The sequence below is a fragment of the Pituophis catenifer genome, unplaced genomic scaffold (genome assembly GCF_029215685.1).
Source record: "Pituophis catenifer annectens isolate HBS135680 unplaced genomic scaffold, rPitCat1.0.hap2 SCAF_13, whole genome shotgun sequence".
Classification (NCBI taxonomy): Eukaryota; Metazoa; Chordata; class Lepidosauria; order Squamata; family Colubridae; genus Pituophis; species Pituophis catenifer.
The window spans coordinates 15,258,568-15,282,161 of NW_027256893.1; the positions used below are offsets into that span (position 1 = coordinate 15,258,568).

Consider the following 23,594-nt stretch of genomic DNA (forward strand, 5'->3'; position numbering starts at 1 on the left):
GTGTGTTTTACTGACTCAGGAAGCCTAGGTCAGAACAGTATGTTCAAATACGTGCATTTGTTAGTTCATATCTGTATCCTCGGTTGTCATTTCTATCTGATTGTAGAGAAGTACAGTACACCTGTTTCGTAGTGAAATATCTGTCATCTGAAATAGGATGAAGGCAAGCTTTACCAGGTGAAACTGCCATCACAATGTACATCGAAAGCATCTAGTTTCATAGATTGTGAAATCTATTTTTTTTTTTATGATAACCCAGTATGAGGGAGAAATGAGAGCTTGTGTGCGTTGTCTATTGAGGGAAGAATTTTTGTTCTGTAGGGGTAGTCCTTGACTTATGACCACAATTAAGCCCAGCATTTCCATTGCTTAGGCCAGACAGGGAGGCTGGATATCTCAGCAGACTAATGCATTGTAATTTTAACTCCAGCTGTCTGCAGTTAGTAAGTTCGAATCTTGCCAGGCTCAAGGTTGACTCAGCCTTCCATCCTTTCTAAGGTAGGTAAATTGAGGACCCAGTTTGTGGGGGCAATAAGCTGACTTTGTAAAAATATACAAAAGTATGAAGGCTATTGCTTAACGCATTGTAAGGCGCCCTGAGTCTCCGGAGAAGAGCGGCATATAAATCAAATTAAAAAAAAAAACAAAAAAAAAACAAAAAAACCAGTTGAAAGTCAGGAGTGCTATTGCCAGCCAGTGACAATGTGAGTTCCAATCTTTGGATGACTTACGTTGTAAGATAAGAATCGAGGTAAATATCGGCATTAATCTTAAACCGATGGAGCAGTTGACATAAAGACTAAAATCAAGCATGACCCTACAATTAAAATTTGGATGTCTTCATTTTCATTGCTTATAGCTAAAGGCATACATTGCTAGAACTCAGCACCCTATTTAGTCGGGAATCTTGTTCCACCACAAGCATTTTAATCATCCTGCTTTCTATTAATCCATGACAAGGAAGTGGAATAAGCGTCTCCCAGCCAGACACTGTTTAATTGCAACAGCCTGCATGACTCACCACAAGGCACGATGACTATAAACTCTAAAGGTCCAAGAGAGTGAGACCCTCGATTTCCCCCTTTCTATCTATAATGTTGAATAATAGCTTGTTTGGAAGTTATGGCTTAAATGTATGTGCCCTTCCCTATTCACCCCAGATGCTCTTGGGGCAATGTAGATGGCAAAGACAACACTTCAAAGAACAGGTCAAAAGCTTTCGGCAGAGAAAATTAGACGAGTATAATAAAAAAAATCAGGTAAGTTTTTAAATACTTAAGAATTGTTTCAAATATCTGTGGAATTGAAGTTCAGTGCTGAAAAGAATAGTACTGATTGCATTGCAAAAATCAAGCATACTGCCAATATTCATGGTCTTCAGAATCAAATTCTGTCACAGTACACACACAAAAACAGTTTTTATGATCTTAATAATTATCAGTGGTTTATTCCCCTCCCACAAATGTGTAGAATATTAAAGCTAAGCACCAGGACTTTAAATTCCTTTATATTCCTGATTCTATATATGTTTTTACCTGATAATGGAAACAAGCGTATTTAATAGTTTCTTATTACTTGCATCTAGCCCTTAGTAGATATAGTTCCTTTTCATGTTTTCCTTTGAGCATCATGAAGATGCATACATTTCTCTGATTAGATTTTAAAATATTTTTGTGAATAGCACATAACATGCAAAGCTTTTTGTGTGCAAGTAGACAATGAGTATGGAAGCTAATTAGTGCCAATTACTGAATGCATTTCATGTAACTCGGAGAACACTCCCTTTAAATGCCTAATGTTCCCTTGGATTGTCTCACTCTGTTGAGCCCCGGGTCTCAGATGTTTGTTTGTTTGTTTGTTTGTTTGTTTGTTTGTTTGATTGATTGATTGATTGATTTCATATTTTGACTTTGCTGCTGCTGAACTCCAGACCAACTCTGACCAGTTCTGGAGAACCTATAGCAGAAATTTTGAATAGTTCGGAGAACCATTAAATACCACCTCTGACTGGCCCCGCCCCCATCTGTTCTCTGCCTCCCGAGTCCCAGCTGATCGGGAGGAAATGGGGATTTTGCATTAACCTTCCCTGGGAGTGGGGAGGAAATGGGGATTTTATAGTATCCTTCCCCTGGAACAGGGTGGGAATGGAGATTTTACAGTATCCTTTCCCTGCCACAGCCAACAAACCATGCCACGCCCACCAAGCCACACCCACAGAGCCGGTACTAAAAAAATTTTGAAACCCACCACTGATCCAGTGAATTTCCTTTGCCTGGACATTTTTTCCCATTATAACACATATCTATGGAGATTCTCAGTCCTGGTCATGGTTGTCCCAAAGGTCCTTTTTCAAGAGGCAACTGGACTTTCTGATTTTTCTTTGAAGACATTTCACTTCTCATCCAAGAAACCTCTTCAGCTCTGGATGGTGAGGAATAGAAGGTTTGGGGATTATAACACGTGGTTTCAGGCATGATGAGGTGGCTCATAAAATCCCAAAGGGTTTTGTTTGAACTTGTTGGGCCAGAGGAAGCAAACGGAGTCCTTATAACTGTGAGCTGGGGCCACCTGCTTATTAGATTCGTGTCTCCTGATTGGTGAAAGTTTCCCAGGAAGAGTCAAACGTGCAGCTGAGTTCTAGTGCTGCTCACTTCTTCATTGAAAGAAGGGGTAGTTCCTCCGCCTCCTAGAGACATCGCTTCACTTCCTCCTCAAAAAGCCATGGCTAAACCTCAGCATCCTGAATGGCCTTGTGGTGAGATGGGTGCCAAATAAATTTCATAAAGCAAAATAGAACCTGAAGCATGTACTGATGAGTGGAATCTCAAGAATTCTTGAAAGATAGCAGTGCTTGAGTGAAAACAAGATCGGTGCTTGAATCAGCTATATGCCTGAATTGTGCAATGCCAAATTGAAATACCTAATCTAGGATTAGGTATTTAAATTAACGAATTGACCCAATGAGAAATCCCAAAAATGTATACGACAAATCAAAACCACTGGTGCTGCAATGGTAGAAGGCAATTTTTTTTTTTAATTTGATTTATATGCCACCCTTCTCTGGAGACTCAGGGCGGCTTACAATGCGTTAAGCAATAGCCTTCATACTTTTGTATATTTTATACAAAGTCAGCTTATTGCCCCCACAAACTGGGTCCTCATTTCACCTACCTTAGAAAGGATGGAAGGCTGAGTCAACCTTGAGCCTTGGAGAGATTCGAACCAGCAGTAAATTGCAGGCAGCTGTGTTAATAACAGGGTGCTTAGACCACTGTACCAGCAAGGCTCTGTTGCCGGCTAAATCTGCCCACAGCCTGGAATTCGATCCTGATGGGGCTCAAAGTTGATTCAGCCTCCCATCCTTTCCCAGGTCAGTAAAATTAGGACCCAGATGGTTGGGGGCAATAGGCTGACTCTGTAAACTGCCCAGAGAGAATGCTGTAAAGGACTATGAAGTGGCATATAAGCCTTAAGTACTATTGCTGTTGCTAATTTTTATGGAGAGCTTTCCAGCAGAGATGAAAAGGCGTGAAAGGTGTGGATGTCGTTGATCTCAATGCTCCTTTAGCTAAAGTAACCACTGTTGCCATCCCCAATGTGTAGATGAAGTTCCTCAGAAGATCTAAAGGGGGTGTTGCCTGTTCCTTATAATGTTAGTTCCCGCAATGAGAAGAGGCATTTGGAACGTGCTATTTGGAGGATGCTATTAAATCATACACAAATTTTGCAGGGCAGTAGCTTATCTTCCTGAACGTTCCTTCAGTTATTGTAAGCAGTGCTGTTTTCTGTAATAACTAAGTCAAATGTAGTGAGCTAGCCAGAGTCAGTGGGAATTGATGGCAAACGAATTTAACAATAAATAAATAAATCTTTCTCAGAGGGTGGGTGTCATAACTAAGTCAAATGTAGTGAGCTAGCCAGAGTCAGTGGGAGTTGATGGCAAACAAATTTAACAATAAATAAATAAATCTTTCTCAGAGGGTGGGTGTCATAACTAAGTCAAATGTAGTGAGCTAGCCAGAGTCAGTGGGAGTTGATGGCAAACAAATTTAATAATAAATAAATCTTTCTCAGAAGATGGGTGTTGCCTGTTCCTTATAATGTTACCGCCCATTGTGAGAAGATGCATTTGAACACACCTTTGAGCAACTTGGAAGCAGAAGCTGCAAGTCCTTGAAGAGATGGCGAAGTCGGTGGATTTCTGCATTTTCAGCGTTCTGGTGACAGGATCCGATCAGGGGATCGGTCTGGGTCTGGTGAAGAGGTTTCTGGAGCTGCCTTCTCCACCCAAATGGGTCTTTGCTACAACCCTTGACCTGGAAGGAGAAGAAACCAAGGTAAGAATGAGTTAGCATAGGATGAGGTGGTAAATAGTGGTTAAGATATTGAACTGAGGATGAATGTCAAGCTTGCATTTTGAGCACCCCAGGAATATTGGACCCAAATATCTGTATACACTGATTGTATTTTTCCCTTTTGCAACACGCGATTCTAAATAAAGCACAGATTGAGTGCTTTTCTATTTGAATAATATATCATTCCCCTTTTCTTTTTTCTTAACTTCTGTTCGCTTGTCATTACATTAACTTCTGTTTCATTCTGTTATCCCTGTTTTTTCTTCTGCATAGCATACTTCTGTTTTGTTCTGATATTCAACCAAAAATATTTTTTTAAAAAGCAATGCCATTCAAAGCAGAGGGAAGTAGTAAGCAAAATAAATTACTGTAAGGCATAATACAAGGGGTAAGTGAGAAAAATATAATTAAATTTAATCCCCGTCAATCCATCCTTACTTTCACCCTAATTTCTCTGCTTCATGCATTGAATTCCTGGAAAACAAAAAGCTTCCACTAATGCACGGGTGTCAAGCTTGATTTCATTGAGGGCCACATCAGGGTTGTGTTTGGGGTGGGCATGGCCAGGGTGGGTGTGGCCCAGTGATGGGTTGCTCCCGGTTCGCATTGGTTCACAAAAACTGGTAGTAAAAAATTGTAGTAGTTCGGAGAATCAGTAATAACATTGGTTGGCCACGCCCCCAAACTGGTCCCCGGCCCGGTCGCCGCTCGCTTACCCCGGCCACCTCATCAGAGGCTTTTTTTTTTACTTTTAAAAGTATTTTTTTCTACAATCTCTTCAGTCGAAAAAATGCTTTTAAAAGTAAAAAAAAAAAAGCCTCTGATGATCGCGCAGGTCAGCTGGGATCGTCAGAGGCTTTTAAAAGCATTTTTTCTACAACCCCTTTGGCCGAAGAGGTTGTAGGGGGAAAATGCTTTTAAAAGCCTCTGGCGATCCCAGCTGAGTTGCCTGATCGTCAGAGGCTTCTAAAAGCATTTTTTTTCTGCAACCTCTTCGCCCACCCAGTCACATTACACCCCTCCCACCAAGCCACGCCCACAAAATAAGCCACACTCACAGAACTGGTAGTAAAAAATTTTAGAACCCATCCGTGGTGTGGCCAGCTCGACGTCACTCGTGTCGGGCTCCTGTGATGGCCCGAGCACTCTGCCAGTGAAAATGGGCTCCTTACCTCCGTTTTTGGATGCCATGACCTCCAACCCTCTGCGAGAGAAAATGGAGGCACCGTGAGCAGGTCCTAAACTGTTTCCAGGGCGGCCGCGTGGGCCAGATCTAAGCAACTGGTGCCTTGAGTTTGACACTTCTGCACTAATGGGCCATTTTGTCCAGATATACACTGGTAGTTATTCTAAAAGATAAGACTCAGAATTCCAGATGTGCTCACTGATTCAAAGGAGGTGGAGACTTCTGTGCTGAACCATTCAAGATTTACACTTCCATTGTACCCCAAAAATCAACAAAATGGCTTCCTACATTAATTAGCTCTCTTAATCTTGCTGAACAGAGCGTCTTCTATAATAAAGGTTTGGTTAGTGACCTCTCCCCTTAGAAAAAGCTTTAAATCAGCAGTCAGGCATGGAAACATTTTTTTACAGAGTCATAGCTGGTTGAGTTACATCGAATGAACTAGGATCCCATGAGGCATTAATCCTTCATGTGGTTTCTTGAGATTTTGCTGTTGTTCAGTCAGGAATATTGCACAGCTGCCATCTAATGAAGTAAAAAATAGAACTCCTTTACTGCTTGCTCTTCCTTTTGAAATTGTACTCATTGACATCCAGCTCAGATCATTATCTGCTGCTTGTTCAGACCGCAAGTCTGAATTTTAGCTCAAGGAAAAACTATGCTCTTTTCTTCCCCTCCAGGAGCTAAGAGAGTTGGTTTGCAAACATCCGAATCTGGTGGTGTTGCAGTTAGGTAAGTTTCAAGAACCATGTGAAAATGGGACAGGAATGCCCAGAGTGTCCATTTCAAAGTCCTTATTGGAACTAACTGAACCTGTAACATCCCTGCTTGAGTTCAACCCGAATCAGCTTCATAGATAGAAAAGTATTTAATTTAGACGCCTCTAGATATTATTTATTTATTTATTTATTTATTTATTTATTTATTTATTTATTTATTTATTTATTTATTTATTTATTTATCATATTTGTATACCGCCCTACTCCCGAAGGACTCAGGGCGGTGAACAGCCAAAATAAAATACAAAGACATACAAAAGTTAAAAACTATTAAAAACAGATTAAATAATTTGGCTCAAAAAATTAAAAACATCCAATTTATCTAAAAAACATTTAAAACCCAATTTAAAAGGGAGAGTTAGGCCAGACCAGCCTGTTGGAATAAAAACGTTTTTAGGGTGCGGCGGAAGATGCGTAAGTCTTGGATCCTCCGTATCTCCGGGGGGAGCTCGTTCCAGATGGCAGGTACCCCCACAGAGAAGGCTCTCCCCCTGGGGGCCGCCAGTCGACATTGTTTGGCCGACGGCACCCTGAGGAGCCCCTCTCTATGGGAGCGAACTGGTTGGTGAGAGGCTACTGGTGGCAGAAGGCGGTCTCGTAAGTACCCTGGTCCTGAGCCATGGAGCACTCTAAAGGTGGTAACCAAAACCTTGAAGCGCACCCGGAAGACCACTGGGAGCCAGTGCAGCTCACGCAGGAGGGGGTCACATGGGAGCGCCACATCGCTCCCGTCACCACCCGTGCGGCCGCATTCTGGACCAATTGGAGCCTCCGGGTGCTCCTCAAGGGGAGCCCCATGTAGAGAGCATTGCAATAATCCAAGCGTGAGGTGACAAGGGCGTGAGTGACCGTGCGTAACGAGAGTTTTTAGAAGAGTTTTCTCTGGAGCATGTATTAAACATAAGATATGGAAACTTCCAAGGAGATCCAGTTGAAGAAAGACACATACCTTTGATGTCTATGGAATTCTCAGTCAGGTAGGTCAATGTTGTCCCAAAGTGTTTTTTTCTAAAAGGCAACTGGACTTTTTTTGGGTTTTTTGGGGTTTTTTTGAAAACATTTTGCTTCTCATCCAAGAAGCTTCTTCAGTTCTAACTGAATCTTTGTTACAGCTGTTGAAGACACTGCACATACATTGATTGCAAACTATATTTTGCAGAAAGGACGTTTCACTTAGAACAGGGGGAGTCAAACTCACGGCCCATGGGCCAGATGAGTCACACACTCGCCATGGCCACCCCCAGATTAGTGAAGGGGGGGAAAAAGTCGTGATACGCCACATGACGATGATGTGATGATGTGAGTTTGACATCCCTGATTTAGAATTTTATTTAAAAATTTTAAATATTGGGATCAGTGGTGTGTTACTCCTGGTTTGCATCGGTTCGCAAGAACCGGTAGTAAAAATTTGTAGTAGTTCAGAGAACCGGTAATAACATTGGCTGGCCACACCCCCAAACCGGTCCCCGGCCTGGCCGCCGCTTGCTTACCCCATCCACCTCATTGGCCGAAGAGGTTGTAGGGGAAAAAATGCCTTTAAAAGCCTCTGGCCATCCCAGCTGAGTTGCCTGATCGTCAGAGGCTTTTAAAAGCATTTTTTTCCCCGCAACCTCTTGAGGTTGTAGAAAAAATGCTCTTAAAAGTAAAAAAAAAAAAAAAAAGTTGCCCACTCCCACCCAGTCACATTACCCCCAAGCCATGCCCACAAAATAAGCCACGCCCACAGAACCGGTAGTAAAAAAAATGTAGAACCCGCCCCTGATTGGGATCCTCCCCCTGCGTCTTACTTCCTGCAGGGAACAAATCTGCATATCTCTAGCAAGATTCATTGACGCCCACAACTTTGGAATAGACTGAGGCTGAAGGCAGGGGCAATTTATTATGAATATGTTCTATTTTCTCTGTATTACTTTTATCGATTTTTTTGATATGGTCAGATAATAAATGTGTTGGCGGGAGTGGTTGCGTTCACTGGGGTTTCTTTCAGGTTGAGTTTGTTATGTGACCGCCCTCCCCAATTAAAAATAAAGAAACCCCCCCCCACCTCCAAGAGTGGGAGAAGTCAGGTTAAAACTCCATGATTGGGTGTTTGACATCATCATGTAACATCTGTATCACCCTGCTTTGAGGAGGGAAGGAGGTCTGCATAAAGCTGTGTTTTTCAAATTTAGCAACTCTATTGCTTAAGAAAACTTTTCCTTAGATGTTACTAATCTTGAAAGCATCCAAGCGGCTCAGAAAGAAGTGGAAAAGTGTGTTGGAGAAGGTGGGCTGACCATCCTGTACAACAATGCCGGCATTTGGAACGCCAATAACCTGCAAACAGAAGATGCCAAGGGTATGATGACAGTGTATTCTGTCAATACCATTGGCCCACTGCTGATGAGTCAGGTTTGTTGATGAACAAAATACCTTTCAAAACAAGATCCGAGCGGTTGCATTCAATATAAATCAGAGGTGGGTTTCAGCAGGTTCTGACCAGTTCTGGAGAACCGGTAGCGGAAATTTTGAGTAGTTCGGAGAACCGGTAGTAAAAATTCTGACTGGCGCCGCCCCCATCTATTCTCTGCCTCCCAAATCCCAGCTGATCAGGAGGAAATGGGGATTTTGCAGTATCCTTTCCCTGGAATGGGGTGGGAATGGAGATTTTACAGCATCCTTTCCCTGCCACACCCACCAAGCCATGCCAATCAAGCCATGCCACACCCACAGAACCGGTAGTAAAAAATTTTGAAACCCACCACTGGTATAAATGGAGAACAAGGAGCAAGCTGAAAACAGAAGTAGTAGAAATTGTACATTGATTTGGGAACTGGGTGAAACATTGGTGTAGCTCTTCCCTTTTAGGGAGTGTTGGGACTGGGGGGAAAAATATCTCCCGGATTGCTGTTATCCTTAGGCGAGTCACTTTGTGGTCAAAATCACACACAATTTCTCAGAGCTTGAGGATGACTGGAGAGAATCTGTACAGTCGCAGTGACATCTTGGAATGTCAGTTGAGGTGCACCAAATCTGCAAATGTTTAATTCGTAATTCTCCAGAGTTCAGAGCTTTGGTGCCAGCTGAGTTTAATGGAGATAATCCCTTCGTGCTTGAAAGAAGCACTGAAGCTCCCACTTCTTAAGACGCTATCTCTTAACCCACAGACCTTTGACAATTATGTCTCATCTCTCCCTTTTTGGAAAGTTGAAAGAGAACGTAGAACACGGGGACTACCTGCATCTCAGCCAAAATGTGGGGTTGTAGACTCTTAGATGTACGGTATGTTCCCCATAAATCCATTTTGTAGGTCATTCAGACTCTCAATCAGCTAGAGCTTTGGAGCCATCTTTGAGGACAGCCCACAAAAGTTTTCCTGGGAGTGGTGAGGCCTGCATGACTCTCTGAAGGTCCCCTGGCAGAAGATCTTGCCCTGCCATTCCACAGCTCCTTTTTATAGTCCTAACTGCAACTCCTCCTTTCTTCTCTTCTCTCTTCAAGGCATTCCTACCCGTCTTAAAGAAGGCAGCCCGAAGAAGCCCATGTCAAGGGCTGAGCATCAGCAAGGCAGCCATTATCAATATGTCCAGCACTGTAGGCTCAATTGAACTTATGGCTTATTTGGATTTGGGACAGACAATTGGATACCGCTGCAGTAAGGTGCTTACTGTTTTCTATGTGAAGCTACCATGTTTTCCCCAAAATAAGACCCTGTCTTATATTTTTTTGAATCCCGAAATAAGCGCTTGGCTTTATTTTCGGGGATGTCTTATTATTTTGGGGCGCGTGTAGCAAGATGGGGCTCCTCTTGCCGTCTTACCTGATTTCCACCTCTGTCTCTCTAACGCTAACCAGAGGAAATGGCGGGGACCGGTTGCGTATGCATTTAAATATTTTTGGGGACGGCTTATTTTCAGGGTGGGTGGGTTATTTTAGCACATGCGATCAAAAATCCGATTGGGTTTATTATCAGGGGATGTCTTATTTTAGGGGAAACAGAGTATTAGCACATAATTGGAATGTCCTTTTTTTCCCCCTCTTCAAATAAACAAAAAACTAGTAAAAACCACAGGAAAGAAGAGTAAAAAGCACAAAGAAAAACAAAAATATGAAATATAAAAAATTATAATAAGGTAAAAGAAAGTAAATATATAAAGAAGCGACGTCCAATCATCAACAAAATGAGTATAAACAATTTTAATAACTTTTAATCTCTTAATTTAGAACAATTGATTCCTTCAACCCATGCCCCCCCCCCATCTCTTATAGATAAGGAAATCCATAAAACCTTATCATTTCAGTCCTCATGTCAGCAAAAGTCCATTAAGGTATAATTTGTAAATCCACTTTCCACTCAATTTCTGTCTTGTCAGATAAAACATGTTCCCCTTCTGTAGTATTTTTTGTACACAGTCTATCCATTGAGGCAGATATCAACAGTGACGTTATTAATGTTTATTTTTGACTCCCTTTTTTGAAAGTATTCCTCAACATTAGAATATTTTTCACCGTTCTCTAAGTGTTAGATAAGATTATAGTTCTTCTCTTTTAATTGAAATCTTTAGTTCCCACTAGTGCCCAATTTTAAAATGTTACTAGTTTTCTTCTAATTCAAAACCAAAAACATTTTCGCAGGGGGAAGATCTTTTACAATTCCAAAATCTTATGTTAAATTTACATGGTCCCATGGTTTGTAGCTTTCCCAAACCAAAAGTTTCATTATCCCTTTCCTGTTTGTTTCGTATCCCTTTCCATCCCCACACAAGAGTTCATGCAGAATTATCTTGTCAATCACTGTTTATTTTAACCCTTTCCTCCCTTTGTGTCTTCAATGCATTCCTTTCTCACAACTGGAGTTTGTTTTGCTTTGCTCACACAGGCTGCTTTGAACATGCTCACCAAGTGCCAGTCTCTTGAGTACGCAGCCGATGGGATTATGACCGTCGCCATCCATCCTGGCTTAGTTAAAACTCGTAACAACCCATATGTAAGTTAGTTCACGTTGGAAAAGGTATATCACATTCTAATGCCTATTAAGATATCTATTTACACATACCCAAAGGCAAATTAATTACCTGCTGATGAGTTCTTGAAAGGTTTAGTATTCTGATTATTTGGGTTTTTAGCATTTTATTTAATAATGTGCTAGATGCAGGGGTGTCAAACTCGCAGTCCGTGGGCTGGATGCATCAGACATTGGCCACGCCCATGCCCGATTTAGCGCAGGGAGGAAAATTCACGATACGTCACATGACGCCGTGACACCCTGAGTTTGTCACCCCTGTGCTGGAGCAAAAACAAACATCAAATACTGTATTTTTCACTTCATAAGATGCACTTCCCCCCCTCAAAAAGTGGGTGGAAATGTTGGTGCATCTTACGGAGCTAACGTTTTACAGACCAGGCTGTGGCAGCGGGGGCGGGGAGGGGGTTGGTGCAGTGGCAGCGACAGGCAGTGGCGGTGAATGGCCTGTCACTGCCTATTGCCGCTGCCGCCGTTCTCCACCGCTGGGGGGGCGAGGGGGTTGGTGCGGCGGCAGCAAAAGGCAGTGGTACTGCTGCCTATCGCCGCCATTTGCTGCAGCCGGCAAACAGCGGCTGCAGCAGTGATGGGTGGTGGTGATCCCCGCTGCCTTAAACAGCTGATTGGCGGTATTGTGGGAGGCTGAAGCAACCGTCGATATATGGCGGTGGTGATAGGTGGCAGTGTTGAGGGTGTGCAGCCCCAAATAGCTGGGGAACGCTGGCAAAGGCTTCATCGTTCCCTGGAGGAGGCAGCAATAGCACCGTTTCCGGTCAGCCAACCTGCTGATCGGAGGGGCTACAGGAGGCCGGGATCCAGCTGCCGGTGGTGGGTGCAACAGAGCAGAGCTCTGATGTGCCACGTGCTGGGGCTGGGAGGCAGAGGCAGATTTTTTGTTTTCTTGTTTTCCTTCTCTAAAGCTAGGTGCGTCTTATGGGCCAGAGCATCTTATGGAGCGAAAAATACGGTACTTTGGTAGAGGTTATGCTATTTCCTATATGCAAAAAATGCTATTTCTGTAGGAAAGCATGTGCTTACATATGAAATGACAGTGACTCCGCCCTTCTCATATTTAAGACTCAAGGTAGGGTTGACCCATTTATTTTGGAACTCATAATGGAGGAAGGTGAGGAATAATTAGCATAGTAAAACGTAAGAGTTCCACTTTACAAATATTAGAAGAAATTTATTGACTCAGTCCCTGCCTTTGCAAGGCACGATTAATCATGGTTCTCTTAATTTATTCAACTAACAGCACTGATGATGTTACCTAGTAATGAAGCATCCGTAAGAAAACAACCAAGCTCAGAGAGCACCAAGAACCCTTACAAATGTAAATATCAATACCGGTATTGGATGAACACATGATCATAGAGACTGTGTTCTTATGTCCTTATACCTTTATAAGCCAAAATGAGATTGGCCAGTTTAATCCAAATCCTTCTACATTAGAGTTGGGATATTTATAGTCAAGAAATCCAACTGCATTTTGCTCATTTGCTTAGATGAGGTTTTGGTCTGGGTAGGATCGATTCTTTTAAATCTGATGAAATCCTTCTTTGTGGCAGTCGGGAATCACTATGGAAGAGAGCACCCGAGGCATCTTGGTTGTGCTGTCCAAGCTTTGTGAAGATGACAATGGGACCTTTCTGGATTGGTTGGGTTCTCGACTTCCGTGGTGATCTGTCTTGCCATAATGTCATCAGCACTTAATTCCCTGAAAGGTAATGAAGCCTCCAATAAATCATTGCAGGCATGAAAACGTCTGGCCTTGTTCTTTTCTTTCCGTCGCAAGATTTCAAACTTCTGCATATCTGACTAAAAACATTTTGTAAAGAACAATGCCGACTGGCGGCCCCCAGGGGGAGAGCCTTCTCTGTGGGGGCACCTACTATCTGGAACAAGCTCCCCCCGGAGATACGGAGGATCCCGGATCTGCCCATCTTCCACCGTGCTCTAAAGACCTTATTTCACCAGGTGGGCCTGGCCTAATTTTCTCCCTCTTTTATAAAAGGTTTTTAATTTTTAATATCTTTTAGTATTTTATATATTCAAATTTTAAAATTGGTTTTAAATTGATTGGGGTTTTAATTTGTCTGGGCCAAAACTATTTAATTTGATTTTAATTCTACTTTTAAATTTTGTATGTATGTATTTTATTGTTTGGCTGTGCACCGCCCTGAGTCCTTCGGGAGTAGGGCGGTATAGAAATCAAATAAATAAATAAATAAATAAATAAATAAATAAATAAATAAATAAATAAATAAATAAATAAATAAATAATAAATAAATAAATAAATAAATAAATAAATAAATAAATAAATAAATAAATAAATAAATAAATAAATAAATAAACAAACAAACAAACAAACAAACAAGAATAAGGCAAACTATGAAGTACCAATGAAGAATCTTTTGGATTTGAAGGCTGCAGCTCCAAGAATCAAGAACAACACATGAAGTTACTTCCATATTTTTTCTTTATTGTTTGTCCTCCCGTCTGGGATTCCAGATTATATTAAACCACAGAAGTTGTGAAGACTGATTACACAAATGTCACAAAACATTTTTATGATCGCATATGCAAACTCCACATCTCAAACCAGAAGCACAGTCTATCCGTTTAAATTATTTTTTAGAATGTAATCTTTCAACAGGCATGCGCACGGATAAATTCTTATACATCCATGTAAAATCTTATTAAAAAAGGAAGATAAAAGGGAGATATTCTTGTTAGCTAAATAGCCAGTTAAATGAAAGCGATCTGGCAAATTCCCCAAAACTCTTTGTAGACAAGCGTCTTCTTTCTTACACTTTGATGCTATCCCCTTTACTTCCGTAATTTAAGGTATTTAGGCTAGTGAACATCATAAATCTTAATTGTCATACTTAGATCTGGCTTTGTAGGCTTCTTACCCAGCAGCCAAAATTATTTTTTTTCCCTTGCTAATTAGGTCTCACCCTTGATTAGAAAGTATTTCTAAATATTATATAAGGTGGCATACCCACCCACCCAGCTTCCTTTATTGTTTTGATGGCTCCCTCTGTTAGAGCAAGCAAAGTTGGTGTGTGGGTGTGACATGTCTCACAATATTGGCTCCTGTAATGAGAAGAGACATTTGAACTGAACTTTCAAGCAAGTTGGAAGCTGAAGCTGCAGGTCCTGAAGAGATGGCAAAGGCAGCTGACTTCTCTGTTTTCAGCGTTCTGGTGACAGGATCCAATCGGGGGATCGGTCTGGGTCTGGTGAAGAGGTTTCTGGAGTTGCCCCGTCCACCCAAATGGGTCTTTGCTACAAGCCGTGATCTGGAGGGGGAGAAAAGCAAGGTAAGAATCAGTTAACGTAAATGAGGTGGTAAATTGTGGTTAAGATGTTGAACTGTTGCTGGAACGATGCAAATTTTCAACTGGTTGTGAAGGTCGTGAGTGATTTGCAGCCATTTATTTATTCATTCATTCATTCATTCATTCATTCATTTATTCCTTCATTCCTTCATTCATTTATTTATTGGTTCGATTTATATGCCGCCCTTCTCCGGAGACTCAGGGAGGCTTACAATGCGTTAAGCAATAGCCTTCATACTTTTGTATATACCTGCTTAGTAGGGCTTTTTTTGGGCCCCCCTAAGCAGTGTTCTTTTTTATACAAAGTCAGCTTATTGCCCCCACAATCCAGGTCCTCATTTTTCCTACCTCGAAAGGATGGAAGGTTGAGTCAACTTTGAGCCTGGTGAGATTTGAACTTGCAGTAATTGCAGGCAGCTGGTGCTACTTAACAGCGCTTTAGTCTGCTGCACCACCAAGGCTCTTGACTATTTCTCCATCCCATTTAGGCTTACAGTCTGCCTATTATTGTCAAATGAATCTTAGAACCCCTTATACATTCCAGAAGAAAGCCTGGAGAGAAATGTGACTCTGTAGTTGCTAGGTTCATGCTATACCCTAAATTATGGCTTATTAGAACGATGATATTCGCCAAGCCCTAGTTGCTGGGCTCTAAAGAATCAGCATGGCATAGGGCTTTGCCTACAATGTGATGCTTAGAAGTAATTTATGGCTCAAAGAGATTTCCTAGAATCCCATAAAGTGCCATCCTCTCTTTGTTTGAAATCCTTTAATATTATACCTCTGCCATCCTTGAATACTAGAAACCAAAACACTAACTGAGCTTTGGTGGTGCAGCGGACTAAGTGCTGTTATTGTAGCACTTAGCTGCCAGCTGCCTGCAATTAGTGCGAATTCAAATCTCACCAGGCTCAAGGTTGACTCAGCCTTCCATCCTTCCGAGGTAGGTAAATTGAGGACCCGGATTGTGGGGGCAATAAGCTGACTTTGTAGAAACACGGCTTATGGGGGGCCCAAAAGCCCTAATAAGCAGGTATATACAAAAGAATGAAGGCTATTGCTATAAGTGCATTGTAAGCCGCCCTGAGTCTTCGGAGAAGGGCAGCCTATAAATTGAACTAATAAAATAATAATAAATAATAAATAATAACTTCAGTATTATATTTTCAACCTCCGGGGATATTCTGATCTAGATACACACGCCCATCACAATCTTCCCTTTTCATGGCAAGCAACATGACACGATGCAAAAGTGTGAGCTAGTTCTATATTTCTTTTATAGGAATTGCTTTTTCTTCCTTCCCCCCCACTCTTCTTAAAATTTACTTCACTTTAGAGACCATTGTATCGTAATTCCTTTTCAGCTACGTAATCACTGCGGAATTATTAATTTTTCTTTTCTTTGATGTAGTTTAAGTTTTCCTGTTATTAAAGCAACGCGACACAACGCAGAGAAAAGCAACAAGCAATACTCAATCAAAGAAATTAAGGAAAAACATTGTGTCTATGGAAACCATCTTTGTTTTTCTCTTACGCACACTCGGCTTTGTGAATCAGATTCCTAAAAAAAGCCAGCATGTGTGATTCAATTTGCATTCCTACTAAAGGAATGTTTTGGTATCTGCCATCTAAATCATGACAAGCTAATAACACTCACTTAGAATTTGAAATGTGCCCCGGTGCTGACCTATGAACCATGGTTTATAGTTGTGTGGAAACAAAACAAATGATACAGGGGTGGGTTCTAAATTTTTTTACTACTGGTTCTGTGGGCGTGGCTTATTTTGTGCGCGGCTTATTTTGTGCGCGTGGCTTGATGGTCATGTGACAATTATTTAGGGTTTAGCAGAGGTACTGGTCTACCAGGCTGTACCGATCTACCCATTTATTTTTGCAGGCACTGATCTAATTATGTATTTTTGCAGGCACTGGTCTACTCATGTATTTTTGCAGGCACTGATCTACTCATTTGTTTTCTTTTAACACTGATCAGCTGTAGGGCGGCCCTTTGAAGCCCCGCGGCAAGAGTTTAAACAGTTTTTTCCCCTCTAGCCTATCAGCTGGGACTCAGGAGGCAGCAATAGATTGGGGGTGGGACTAAATAAAAGGTAAGAATAATGCAGGCGGGGGGGTGGGGGGAGCAGAACCGGTTCGGTGATGTCATATCGTCACCGCTACCAGCTCAGCGGAACCGGGCGGAACCGGGAGAAACCCACCACTGAAATGATACCATGGCTACAAATCTTAGCTAGTTATCATTAGCCTTCTGTAATGGTAAATCTTTCGTTAACTTTTTACTTTAATTATTTACATTTATCCATTTTCAACAAATGTACCAACAAAATGACATGAAATTGACCCAACCTTCTCTCCCCTATGTGACAAATAAAAACACAGAAAAAGGCAAATGGGCTTGTAATTGCAGATACATTCTAAGTTCATCTGATTTTATAAAGCTTTGAAAGAGGAAGCTAACTTTTCCCTATTCATCAAACCAGTCCAAGAATTGGTTTAGTTTAGTTTACTTTATTGTCATGGCACCTTGTACAACAAAATTAAATGCCATTTTCAGTGTACGTTATATATAAAAAATAAAACAAAAACACACATCCTTCACATTTTATACAATTGAATTTTTAAAAACCCTGGTATTGCATTATTATTTATTATTATTTATTTATTATTCATATTTCTATGCCTCCCACTCTCTGAGGATTCTGGGCAGCTTACACCAAAGACAGTATACTAAATAGCATATTGCTCCCAATAATCTGGATCCTCATTTTACCCACCTCGGAAGGATGGAAGGCTGAGTCAACCTTGAGCCGGTGAGATTTGATCCGCTGATCTGCTGAATTAGCAGTCAGCTGAAGTAGCTGCAGTACTGCACTCTAACCACTGCGCCACCTCGGCTCTTTAATTAATATTGCACTATACAGTAGAATTCAATTTCCATGGGGGAAAGATAATAGGACGTTTTCTGATGGAGAGATTGTATAATTCTCTCAAAAGATGATAGGTCTAAAAACCCAGAATCCTTAATTCTGATCAGTTGTCTTCTGCAGCAGAAGATGTGATCATCATTTCTCCAGCTGACAAGGTTTGAAGCTGGAGTGGGATGAAGAAAAGATTCTTGAGGAACCCCAATCTCCTGGGTTGGGTCATACTAACTGGGTTTACATGTTGCATTCAGCCATAATGCGGTTTGTTAACGTGTGTTTTGTTGATTTCATAGTAGTGTGCACCTGCTGTTAAATGATTTTCTTTTGCTATTGTTCTCTCCCGAGGACTGAAGTAATTGCCTATTTCTTGACCATAACTGTTGAGTTTATGAGGAAAAATTATGAACCTTTTCTCCTCCAGGAGGTAAGGGAGTTGTCATGCAAGCGTCCAAATCTGGTGGTTTTGCAATTAGGTAAGTTTTGTGTGTCAAGTGCAAACGGGGCTAATTACGTACTTTATCAATGCTCAGAGCATCGGCTAAAAACGATTACTGGGAAAATCTAGCAAGCTTGGTTCCCTAGAGATTCTTTGAGGTTGGCTAATCTTGTTATCTTACTAGAATTACATTCTTTGAAGATTATGTTAAAGTCATCATATTGGGATTGCAACAATCTGTTGAACAAAACAGGGAGAAAAATCACTTGCAATCCTGATGGAATGGTCCTGGTTTATTTGAGCAGGAAAGCGTTCCATTGAGGGTTGATTTACAAAAACATTCTGGGAGACATTCTGTATGCCTTTTTCTTTTATTTTAACCAAGAATGTTGCATGAACTTAGTCAACGGGGTTTTATTCAGTGGGTTTTGACTATAAAGAGATAACTTGAGTTTAACGTGCAAAGACAGCCTGTCTCACAGATAGTTTCTGATTCAACAAAGAACAGGCCTCCCATTTTCTGGGAATCGTAACATTATTTCTAGGCAATACTTTCTAGAGTTGCTGCTTCTACATTAATGTCCTTAATGGAGGTCATGCTCTATACCAGGAGTCAGCAACCTGCGGCTCTGGAGCCTCATGTGGCTCTTTCATCCCTCTGCTGCGGCTCCCTGTCGCTGGTCGGCTCCACAACTGATAGGGCTTTCGGTTAGAGGGAAAAGGATGCTGCGCTAAGAGGAGACTCTATAGTGGGGGAACTGGACTTCTGGTCGGCAGAGGAAAAAGGACGTCACACTACGAGGAGATTCTTCGGTGGGGGAACTGGACTTCCAGTCAGCTCCAGAATTGAATGTGGGGTTTCTGGTTAGGACCTTTGTGGCTCTTTGAGTGTTTAAGGTTGCCGACGCCTGCTCTATACCACTTGGAGCTGTCTGAATGCTATTCTAGAAGGTAGGGTTTTTTTTTGCGTATATGGACACGTAGATCTTCTGAACATTCAAGAAGCTCCTATGTAGTAATTCTGATGTTTAAACCATGTTCTTTTTCTTCAGATGTCACTAATCTCGAGAGCATCCAGGCAGCTCTGAAGGAAGTGGGAAAGTGTGTTGGAGAAGGCGGGCTGACCCTCCTCATCAACAATGCTGGCATTTGGGCGTATACTGATATGGAAAGAGAAAATGCCAAGGATATGATGAGAGTTTACTCTGTTAATACCATCGGTTCGCTGCAAATAAGTCAGGTTTGTTTATGGTCACAATGGCTTTCAAAACGCAAGGAAGACTGTTTTGTTGACAAAAAAAAAAAAAAAAAAGACAACTGAACTGTTCAATTCAGCATTTCAGGAGTGCAAGGAAATACTCTAATCCTGAAAGCAAAGAAGTAAAATTGTGCACTGATTTGGGAGCAGGATGGAACATTGGGGAGCATAGCTGTTCTCTGCACAGGTGTGTTGGCCCAGGAGATAACCTCACAGATTGTTGTGACTCTTTTGTGCTCAAAAACCCGCATATTTGCTTAGGGTTTAATAGTGGCTGCAGAGAATCTCTACAGGGGATAGTTACAATAATGACAACTTGGAATGTCATCTGAGGTCCACCAAATCTGCAAATGTCTAATTTGTAATTCCAGACAGAGTACAGAGCTTGGTATGAGATGAATTAAAAGGAGATAATGATTTGATGCCCGAAGGAAGCACTAAAGCACCCGCTTCATGAAGAAGCCATCTCTTGATTCAACGAGCTTTGATAATTATGTTCCCATCTTCCACCTCTTCCAAGAGCCAGTGGTTAGAATGCAGTGTCGCAGGCTAACTCTGCCCATAACCAGGAGTTTGATCCTGATCTCCTCAAGCTTGAGTCACCCTTCCATCCTTCCGAGATCAGTAAAATGAGGACGCAGATTGTTGGGGGCAATAGGCTGACTCTGTAAACCACTTAGAGAGGGGCTGTAAAGCACTGTGCTATTGCTATCTCTCCTTTTTCAGGAAAGTTGAAGAGAATAGGGATAGGAAGGCAATTGCTGAACAAATGGATTATCTGGATCTCAGCCAAACTTTGGATTGCAGACCCTCCCTCTGGGATGTACATTGTCTCATAGTCCCCCTTTCTAAGTCATCTAGGTATCCAGATTTTGCCTCAAATGGATGTGTGGATCCTTCTTTAAAGGCAGCCCACCCAAAAGCATTAGAGCAGCTTTCCTGTGTGGGGTGAGGTCTGGATGACTCTATGAAGGTCCCCTTGGAGAAGGAGATGGAAGACCATCCCCTGTCATTGCACAGTTTCTTTTCCTACAAATAACTGCAGCTCCTTCTCTTCTCTCTTCTTCTCTCTACAAGGCATTCCTACCCCTGCTGAAGAAGGCAGCCCGGAGAAGCCCATGTCAAGGGCTGAGCACCAGCAAGGCGGCTATTATTAACATGTCCAGCACCGCAGGATCAATGGAACTTGTGGCTTATTGGAATGTAGGACATGCAATTGCATATCGATGTAGTAAGGTACTTAATCCATTTTCTATGTGGAACTCTCTTGGTTTATTGTTTGCATGTCTCCATTTTAATTATTAAAATACCAGCCAGTTTCTTCTTTTGTATGTTCAGTGTAACATCTTTTTCTTTGTCATTCTTGTAGCCTTTGATTTATAAATCCATTTTCAGCTCAGTCTCAGTCTTGCTAAATAAAACATGTTCCTCTTCCATGACCTCTTTTGGATAATTTTATTGCTTTGTTTTAAAAATCCAAAACAAAAATATTTTTCCACAGGAAAGATTCTTCACAATAATTCCAAACTTATTGCAAATGTATCTGGACCCTTAGTCCATTTATAGCTTTCTAAAATCAAAGTTGCAATCAATACGTTCGGTTTATTTAGAAAAAGCAAAGGTCTTACATTGCAATTAAAGTTTTCTTTCATTAAGGATTGAAGGCAGACACACTCGGTGTTTTTAGACTTGTTGCTCCAAAGATTTCTAATAGTTGAAAATTAATTAGCATGTAATTTCTAAATACGATTAGAAAATGGAATATGCAAAGTTACTCTCCCTTTAAAGTTGTTTGAGCAAAATGGATATTCCCAAGATGGATGTCCCAAGCTAGATGATGTCCCATCTATGTTGAAGTCTTGAAGAGGAATTCCAAGTGCTGGTATAATCCTTCTACTTCTTAGCATTTAATCAGTAGAAATTTCCAAGCTGTTGGCTGATATGCCTGTTTCCAGAAAATGTAATAATTAAGACACACATTTTTATTTTTATTTTTTTGCAAGCCAGAACAATGCATTTTATTTGGCTTTCTGCCTGATTGTGTTCTAAAGGAGTTGTTTAATCCGATTCTTATACCTTTCCAACTCTGCATGATGATTAATGCACAATATCTTGTCAATCACACTTTTCCTCCTTTCTTCTCTTCTTGCCTTGTTTTCACCCGTGCAGGCTGCTTTAAACATGCTTACCAAGTGCCAGTCTCTTGACTATTCAGCCAATGGGATTATGAGCGTCTCCATACATCCTGGCTCGGTTGAAACATTTTACAACAGAACTGTAAGTTTGTTCTCCTTGGAAGAGGTATAACACATTCATGCCTCTATGTAAACATACACACAAAGACACATATGGATTACCTACTAATGAGTCCTGAAGTTTTTAATGCTAAAGTTTGAATTAACGCATTGAATTAGGGGTAAAGAAATGGCAGAATGGAAATCTTAATAGGCCAAAGTGAATAACGTAGCCAACCCCCCCCCCTCATTTCCATTTCCTCTTAGAAGAAATATTAAATCTCACCTTCTCCTCTTTGAATCGCTTGCAATTTGAGTTACATCGGATTCTCCCTATTTGTGGAACATAATATCTGCAGGAAAGCATCTTCTTATACTGTAGCTGAAATGGCCAACCTTCTCTCCCTCTCATATTTAAGACTCAAAGCAGGGTTGACTCATTTATTTGGGAAATTCTAATGACGGAAGATCAGTTGTGAAATGTAAAATTTGTTATTACCGGTTCTGTGGGAGGGTTTAATGTGACTGGGTGGGTGTGGCCAACTTTTTTTTTTTTTTTTTTACTTTTAAAAGCATTTTTTCTACAACCTTAAGAGGTTGAAGAAAAAAATGCTTTGAAAAGCCTCTTGACGATCAGGCAACTCAGCTGGGATTGTCAGAGGCTTTTAAAAGCATTTTTTTTCCTACAACCCCTTCGGCCGAAGAGGAGGTAGAAAAAATGCTTTTAAAAGCCTCTGGCGATCCCAGCTGAGCCGCACAATCATCAGAGGTTTTTTTTTTAAATTTTAAAAGTATTTTTTCGGCCGAAGAGGAGGTAGAAAAAATGCTTTTAAAAGCCTCTGATGATCCCAGCTGAGCCGCGCGATCATCATAGGTTTTTTTTTTTACTTTTAAAAGCATTTTTTCGGCCAAAGAAGTTGTAGAAAAAAATGCTTTTAAAAGTTAAAAAAAAAAGCCTATGATGATCGCGCGGCTCAGCTGGGCATGGGGAGGGGCCCAGGGATTTTTGCTACCGGTTCTCCGAACCACCCACCACCATCACTACCGGATCGGGCGATCCGGTCCGAACTGGGATCATTTCACCCCTGCGGAAGGTAAGGAATAGATTCGCATATTAAATCACAAGAATTCCACTTTTGAAATGTGAGAAGCAATTTTATTGACTCAGTATCTACATTTGCTCATCCATAGTTAGTATGATTTAATTGATCCAAATTTAGGGATTTACATGATGCTTTTCATCACCACCCATTACAAAGGCTGTGTTTATATACCTTAGTAAATCAGAATGAGATTGGCCACTTTGACACAAATACTTCTCTATATTAGAGTTGAACATTTATGGTCAAGGAGTCCAACTAGATTCTGCTGATCTGCTTAGGTGAGGATTCTGGTCTGGGTGCAACTGATTCTTTAAATCTTATGAGATCTTTCTTTGTGGCAGCCGGAAATCAGCGTGGAAGAGAGCACACAAGGCATCGTGACTGTGTTGTCCAAGCTTTCCGAGAAGGATAATGGGACCTTTCTGGATTGGTTGGGTCGTTGTGTTCCCTGGTGATCCATTAGTCTCACCCTTATGTCATTGGTTCATAATCCGCTGAGAGGTGATGGGGCCTTCAATAAACTGCTTTCTGTCATGAAAGTCCTCGTCTTGTTCTTTCCTTTCTTTCACAAAATTTCAAACATCTGCATCTATTATAAGAACATTTTATAAAGAAAAAAAATAATGTAATCATGAAGGATCAATGAAGACTGTTTTGGGTTTGGAGGCTGGGAAGACTGATTCCACAGATGTCACAAAATATATATTTAGGATTGCATACGTCAACATCAGTGGTGGGTTGCTCCCGGTTCGCACCGGTTCGCAAGAACCGGTAGTAAAAATTTGTAGTAGTTCCGAGAACCGGTAATAACGTTGGCTGGCCACGCCCCCAAACCGGTCCCCGGCCCGGTCACCGCTCGCTTACCCCGCCCACCTCATCAGAGGCTTTTTTTTTTTTTACTTTTAAAAGCATTTTTTCTACAACCTCTTCAGCCGAAAAAATGCTTTTAAAAGT

General features: G+C 41.3%; 2 protein-coding genes across 2 annotated transcripts; both read left to right on the plus strand.

The window, feature by feature from the left end:
- Window positions 1-4,143: 4,143 nt before the first annotated feature.
- On the plus strand, window positions 4,144-13,004 carry LOC139323706 (C-signal-like). Its single transcript, XM_070953161.1, has 6 exons — window positions 4,144-4,337; window positions 6,222-6,273; window positions 8,524-8,711; window positions 9,801-9,959; window positions 11,179-11,286; window positions 12,891-13,004. The coding sequence occupies exons 1-6, from the start codon at window positions 4,182-4,184 to the stop codon at window positions 13,002-13,004; spliced, it is 777 nt and encodes a 258-aa protein (XP_070809262.1). The 5' UTR covers window positions 4,144-4,181.
- A 1,474-nt stretch (window positions 13,005-14,478) lies between these two features.
- LOC139323704 (C-signal-like) lies at window positions 14,479-23,095 on the plus strand. The gene is made up of 6 exons (XM_070953158.1): window positions 14,479-14,649; window positions 18,031-18,082; window positions 19,098-19,285; window positions 20,381-20,539; window positions 21,473-21,580; window positions 22,982-23,095. Exons 1-6 carry the CDS (start codon window positions 14,494-14,496, stop codon window positions 23,093-23,095), a joined length of 777 nt encoding a protein of 258 aa, XP_070809259.1. The 5' UTR covers window positions 14,479-14,493.
- Window positions 23,096-23,594: the final 499 nt, after the last annotated feature.